The 7,038-nt window shown below is 40.3% G+C and overlaps 1 protein-coding gene across 1 annotated transcript in view; it reads right to left on the bottom strand.

Moving 5' to 3' along the window:
- HHLA1 (HERV-H LTR-associating 1) overlaps positions 1–7,038 on the bottom strand; it is a 31,389-nt gene that overhangs the window by 2,826 nt on the left and 21,525 nt on the right. Inside the window, exons 8-9 of the mRNA XM_015829252.1 lie at positions 2,696–2,846; positions 862–944 (exon numbers count right to left, since the gene is read on the bottom strand). Of these exons, the coding sequence (XP_015684738.1) occupies positions 862–944; positions 2,696–2,846 (234 nt within the window). The remainder of the gene's footprint in view (positions 1–861; positions 945–2,695; positions 2,847–7,038) is intronic.

Raw genomic sequence — 7,038 nt, 5'->3', positions numbered from 1 at the left:
GAGCACCCGGAGGCTCCAGCTAGTCCAGAATGCAGCCGCGCGGGCGGTGATGGGAGTGACTTGTCGCTCCCATATAACGCCGCTGCTGCGCGAGCTGCACTGGCTGCCGGTGGCTTTCCGGGTGCGCTTCAAGGTGTTGATTATCATCTTCAAAGCGCTCCATGGCATCGGACCTGGTTATCTCCGAGACCGCCTTCTGTCTCAGATTACCTCTCATCGGCCGATACGCTCCCACAGAGAGGGTCTCCTCAGGGTGCCGTCAGCCAGACAGTGCTGGCTGGCGACCCCCAGGGGGAGGGCCTTCTCTGTTGGAGCCCCTATGGAACGAGCTACCCCCAGAGATCCGGGTGATTCCGGATCTCCCCTCCTTCCACCGTGCCCTCAAGACATGGCTATTTAAGTTAGCAGGACTGGCCTAAGGGTTATTTTAATTTGGTTTTTAAAATTTTTTCGAATTTTCGGCCTTAGGATAATATTTCATTTTAATCAATTTTAAATTTTGTATTTTTTGTATTCAAGTATTTGTTTTAAATGGCTGTAAGCCGCCCTGAGTCCGCAGGGAGAAGGGCGGGGTAGAAATACAAGAAATAAATAAATAAAAATAAATAAATAAATAAACAATCATCAGGGAAACTAAGATTGGTTTTCCTCTCTTCCCACTTTCCCATTCTTCTGCCAAAACGTGGTGGTGGAAAGTTGCAGAACTAAAGAAAAATTTGGGACAGTTTATTACTGTAACCCCATTAATAGATTTCTTAGGAGGATATGCTATTATAGTGCCATCCTACCCAAGAAACATTGAACCCAATGGGCATTGAGCAAAATCCCACTGAAATAGACTAGATGGGAATATCTACTTACTCTTAGAATAAGTTGATCTCTTGACCTTTTCACAAATAAATGCTGCATTTTTAAAGAACCATGGATAGTTTTCAACACAGTACCTAAAATGTAAACCAATATCAAAAGATGAATAGGATATAGGATATATTTTGAATTGTGTATTCTTGGATCGAAATCCTTAGCTGATGTCTGTAACTAAAGTAACAAACATACTTGACTTCCAAAAATGAGTGTAACGTTGCTTTCAATACTGAACTATAGTATAGAAATACAACATCTTAAGGACTTCTCCAAATCAATTCTTACTCCAAGGCTACTGAAATCAACTCTTCCTTTGCTTTTAAATCCGCAATAGATTTTATTGGAACAGAAATTCATTTTATTTTCCCTGTATTCTCTCTGAGGTCTTGTTATTTCTCCTATTCTATTGCTTCTGAGATGAAAACCATATGCTAATTCCTTGCTAAGGTCATGATAAATTTATTGGGTGATAAATTCAGAACCAAGAAACATTGGATTTAGAAACCGAGCTGTTTTGCACTCCCCGAAAAGACCAAAAAAAAAAAATCCAGGAAGAAAATAACCAATGGGGTCATTAATCTTACAGCTCCCTGCAACAAAATTTAGTTATCTTTCTCCCAGGCTAAGATTCAGCTGTATATTCAAATAGGAAATAAGGAGAGTAGACAACAACCGTCAACAGTTGCTTCTCCTCTGTAAATCTTTCTCACACATGAACCAAGGTGTCTGATTGCTGCACACAAAATATGGCTGACAGAAGACATATTAGGTAGGGATGAACAATCAATCAGAATAGAGCTGGAAAGAACAGAACAGAACAGATCAGAATCTGGAAAAAGAGAGTATTTGCTGTTTCTTCTTTTCACAGTCATAACATTCTGTTCTTATCGGCTTATAGTATGGATGGTGGACTAGGCTGTCTTCATATATTTTATGGTTTTGTTATTAATTCTTACTGGTTTTACTTGGGCTGCATTGCAAACCATACTCTCTGAATAGATCAAAGAAATTGCCCGATCTTCCTGGTTCTGTCAAGCTGAGGAAGCTTGATTTTTACTTATGAACTGGGAATCACTTTTGTTCTGTTAATACCCATTTATCAAATCTGACGAGATCCCCTTTCATCGTATTAAGCCCATAAAATCAAATCTCAAGTTGCCAAATGCAGCTGGTGTTCTGGTCCCCTTCCTCAGGTTTCTACACTCAGAATTTCAGGTGCCGAAATATCTTACGATTTATCTAGAAATTTCAATATAAACTCAAGGAAATGTTCTTAACTTCCTTCCCTCATGTGCTTTGAGCCTGTTTGAGGTAGTGGAGGTTCACCAGAAGGATGGATTTGCCTCTGCAGAACCATCTTTGGGCTATTTCTTCCTCAGTGACTTCTGGTATCTTCATAGTATTATCCACCCATTACTGAAGTGACATAAGCCTGGCCTCACAGGTGTAGTTTGGAAAAACCATGGTTTTTCTAGAAGGTGCTAGAAGTTTCCTGATGACTCAGGGTGAAAACATGCAAGAGAAGGTACTGTTCAATGGTGATAGCCAAAGCTTTCTGCTGGAAAAGGACATGTTTTGTGGCAATCTCACCAAAGGTTGATAAGAAAAGATGGGGAAGTAGAGCTTAGGAGAGACTATAAAGATCCAGAAACCAACATGGGGGATTGATTTTCTTCTCAAAAGCATGGAGCTCTCTTGCTTCAAGCATCAACTTGGAAGGAGTATCTCCTTCAACTCCTCATCAAAACAAAGGTCCCTTGTGAGAATCTGCACAACTTGTAATATCTAGATTCCAGACTAAGAACTTAGATGAGACCATTTTTAAATTTACCTCATAGCGTGATCCCTCGAGTAGCTCCGGTCTCTGGTACAGAAGCACCGCTGATAAAACCTGCACAGCTCCATCACGCAAGGATTCAGCTTTTGAACTGTGAGGGGTGGCACAGTCCCCAAATTGGCTTTTTTGATGACCTGTGTGCATTCTAGAGGGGAAAAAAGGATGTAATCCCAAAAGTAGTCCATGGGATTGACACTTTGCTGTTGTGGAATAAGACATTTGTTGGCACATCTGAGTACTTTTGCTTAAAGAAAGAGTGTGTTTTTGCACAGAGAAAATCAATGTTCTGGAGTTTTGTTTTAAGTTGCCGACACCACACCACACCACACAACCATTCTGGGAGCTCAGCTTTTTACGTAACATCTAAGTGAAAATTTCTGGGACTAAGTTGTACAATTGCTCCATTATGGCTTCTGTGAGACCTCCGTGAAGAAATGTGGTTTCTTCATTAATTCCAAACTCATTTTAAATATTTTTTTTTTAAAAAAAATCATCATTTATGGCAGTTGTTGCTTTTTAGAAGCACTTTCCTCGTACATTTAGTTCAACCCCCTTTCCTCTTTAGTTTCATAAATAAATTAGTTCCCTTAAACTACTTGGGTTTCCTCCCAAATTTATGTCTATGGAGATTCTGAGTTCCCATTTGCACTATTCAGGTGACTCTGAGGGCACAGATAAACCTCCAAGTGGCCTCAATTACTCTCAGAAAGAGTGCTAACCAGTGGTGGGATTCAGCCAGTTCGCACCACTTCGGCAGAACCGGTAGCTAATTTTTTGCTGCCCAGGCCCAGAATGGACTTCCGGAAGTGGCATCCACACAGAGAACCGGTTGAATCCCACCACTGGTGCTCACAACCAGATGATGGCAAAGAAATATAAATCCTTCCATTCTCCACTATTGAGACTCTAGAAAGAGTACAGAGAAGAGCAACAAAGATGATTAGGGGACTGGAGGCTAAAACATACAAGGAACGGTTGCTGGAATTGGGTATGTCTAGTTTAATGAAGAGAAGGACGAGGGGGGACATGATAGCAGTGTTCCAATATCTCAGGGGATGCCACAAAGAAGAGGGAGTCAAGCTATTCTCCAAAGCAGCAGAAGGCAGAAGAAGCAATGGATGGAAACTAATCAAGGAGAGAAGCAACCTAGAACTAAGGAGAAACTTCCTGACAGTTAGAACAATTAACCAGTGGAACAACCTGCCTCCAGAAGCGGTGAATGCTCCAACACTGGAAGTTTTTAAGAAGAGACTGGACAGCCATTTGTCCGAAATGGTGTAGGGTTTCCTGCCTGAGCAGGGGGTTGGACTCGATGACCTCCAAGGTCCCTTCCAACTTTATTATTATTATTATTATTATTATTATTATTATTATTAGTATTATTAGTATTATTAGTATTATTAGTATTATTAGTATTATTAGTATTATTAGTATTATTATTAGTATTATTAGTATTATTATTATTAGTATTATTATTAGTATTATTATTAGTATTATTATTAGTATTATTATTATTATTATAAAACAAGAAAGTCCAGTGGCGTTTTGAAAAAGCACTTTTGAGATTCCCAAATTAACCTGCAACAGATGGCAGCCCAAGTTCTCATCAGCTTTGTAAGCTAACTAATCTTTCTCAAAAAGAATCATTTCCTGATGACTGATCCTTCAGTAACCCAAATAATCTCTCCTTAAAGGTAGGAAGTAGCCGAACCTTCCTCCAATCTCAAATCTTCTCCCTCTCTGTTCCTGGAAGTGGAGCCTTATCAAAACTTAACTTTTCCTCTTGGGCTGAGGGATTTGATTCCCCCAGGATCGTGCTTAGCGTTCTTCATGACTTTGAATGGGTTACATGATCAGAGAGGTGGAGAAGTGTCTCCCCCCCCCATGTAATGAAGGCCTGACGACATATGCCTGAGCTATCAGAAGCAGCCATGAAGTGAATACAAAATGGCATTTAATTACACCAGAAGAGGAAAAGCAGATTCAAGACAAAGAATCACATACACTACTTGACAAGCTATCAAGGGAAGGGGCTAGAAGGATTTCAGGTCTCCTACAGAAGAAACAGTGTGACCTTGGTTGGATCGTCACTCCTTGGATGAACTTATCTTAAGAGAGTTGTTGCAAAAATTAAACGGGGAGTGAACTGAACTCTGAGGAGTTTTCTTTTATGTTTAATTTCAACTGAGCAACGTATCAAAGTGTGCATTGGAAACTACAGTTCAAACTACAGGTAGGAAGTGTAGGAAGATAGCACACACACACACACACACACACACACACACACCGAGAAAGAAATATTTTGGGGCATATTAAAAAGGCAGAATATATTTCCCCAAAGAAGTAATGGAGAAAATCTTAGGCAGAAACCACCACCCAAATCTCTCTGCCCCAAACAGAAACCAACTTTGTAGAAATGCAGATTTGATAATCCTTTCAGAAGGACTGGAGCCAGGAAGCTTGGAGCTGATGGGATTAAAAAGACAAAGACCCCTAGAACTAGCAACCCCTCACCCCAAAATACAACACAGCCCCAGGGAAGCAGGACATGATCTTTAGGACGTAATAGGATTAACCCACCACCATCAGAATACAAAAAGGGCACACTAAATCTCAGATCAAAGTTCATGCTGCAGGAACAGGAACAACTCCAAACACAAAAGCCCAAGAAGGTATAAAAACCCACCACTCCCAGCTCCATGTGGTCAGCCACCCCAGAAACATGCTGCTGTCACTGAAGTTTCTGGCAACTCAATAAAGAACCTTCTTTCCAAACAGCCTCCATTTTGTTTATTCCCGGCTTGGACTGGACCCTGATGAAGATTTTTCTTTCAACAGAAGCTAAACCCAAAATGTAAGTTTTGGTCACACCTTCTCTTAAAGCAAACAGATATCTACAACTTTCACTTTCTCCTATTGCAAATGTCCTATTTAAAACATTCAGTAACACAAGCAATTCATTGTTATTTTTTTTTAATCACAAATATAATTTGCCTGTTCAGGTAGTCCTTGGCTTACAACAATTTGTTTAGTGACCGTTCAAAGTTACAATGGCACCGAAAAAAGTGACTTGTGACCATTTCTCACACTTACGATGGTTGCAGCATTCCCTCATGGTCACATGATCAAAATTCAGGCACTTGACAATTGACTCTTATTTATGACAGCTGCAATGTCCCGGGGTCTTGTGATCACCTTTGGTGAGCCTCTGACAAGCAAAGCCAACGAGAAGCCAGATTCACTTAACAACCATGTGACTAATTTAACAACTGCACTGGTTCATTTAAAAGCTGTGGCAAGAAAGGTTGTAAAATGGGACAAAACTCACTTCACAACTGTCTTGTTTAGCCACAGAAATTTTGGGCTCAACGCTAGTCATAAGTTGAGGACTAACTGTAGTTCTTACAATACAGGTGACCTACATTCAGAAGAGACCACGAAGGACAGTGGTTCCTGAAAGGATGACAAAAACACAGATTTCCTTTGTTTTAATATGACGAGTAAAATATTATGAATGTGAAATCTTTTGTATTGGACTGTTTATCTTTTCAAGGTGGGATTTGGTTCATTCACAACGAAAGATCTGAAGCTTAGAGGGTCTCTGGGGAGAACAAAGAAATATCTTGTGGGGCCGTCAACATCTCTCAACCCTGTAGAAGAATCTCTCCTGGCAAAAGAAAGAAATAGACAGCTTTATCCTGTAGGTGAGGAGATGCCTGCTTCCAAAGCCACTCCATTTTCTGTCACATTCTTGAACAGAAGCCAGGCAGGAAAAAAAAATATCATTTCCCTATACTTCAGGGGTGAGATGGTCAGGCGTGGTTGTGCCGCTTCCAGAGACAATGGCCTTATTCTTTTCCAGCTCTCCATCCCTCATCACCTGTTTAAAATTAAAAAGTCATGTGCCAGCAATAATCAAGTTATATGCTTCAGTGGAAGAAAGCCAAAACGAACAAGGAAATTGTTGAGAAGAAAATGTATACCTGCTATTCCAGTCCAAGCACCTAGAAGAAGACTTCTCAATTCCTGCTTTCATCTTCCAGTTTTGACCAGCCTTTTAGTCCTGGTGGAAGTCTCAGAGAAATATCTTCAAAAGTCAGAGGTGAAAGCCCCTCTGGTTGTTGTTGTTGTTGTTGTTTTGTTGTTGTTATCCCCTGACCTTCTTCATGTAGTCAACTCTTTAAGACCACTTCCTCATAGTTGACCTTTTGGGTTGAAGCTAGTTTTCATACACTGCTTTTCATTACTGTATGTATGTCATCATTCTTCCTTTTAAACAAAATATGTGGTAGAGAACTTGCTATTATTTTAAGTGGCATCCATCGAATCTGTAGGGT

This window comes from Protobothrops mucrosquamatus, unplaced genomic scaffold (genome assembly GCF_001527695.2).
Source record: "Protobothrops mucrosquamatus isolate PMUCROS unplaced genomic scaffold, P.Mucros_1.0 scaffold5699, whole genome shotgun sequence".
NCBI classification, from domain to species: domain Eukaryota; kingdom Metazoa; phylum Chordata; class Lepidosauria; order Squamata; family Viperidae; genus Protobothrops; species Protobothrops mucrosquamatus.
The sequence above is the reverse complement of the archived record's forward strand: the minus strand, read 5'-3'. Positions and strand labels throughout refer to the sequence as shown.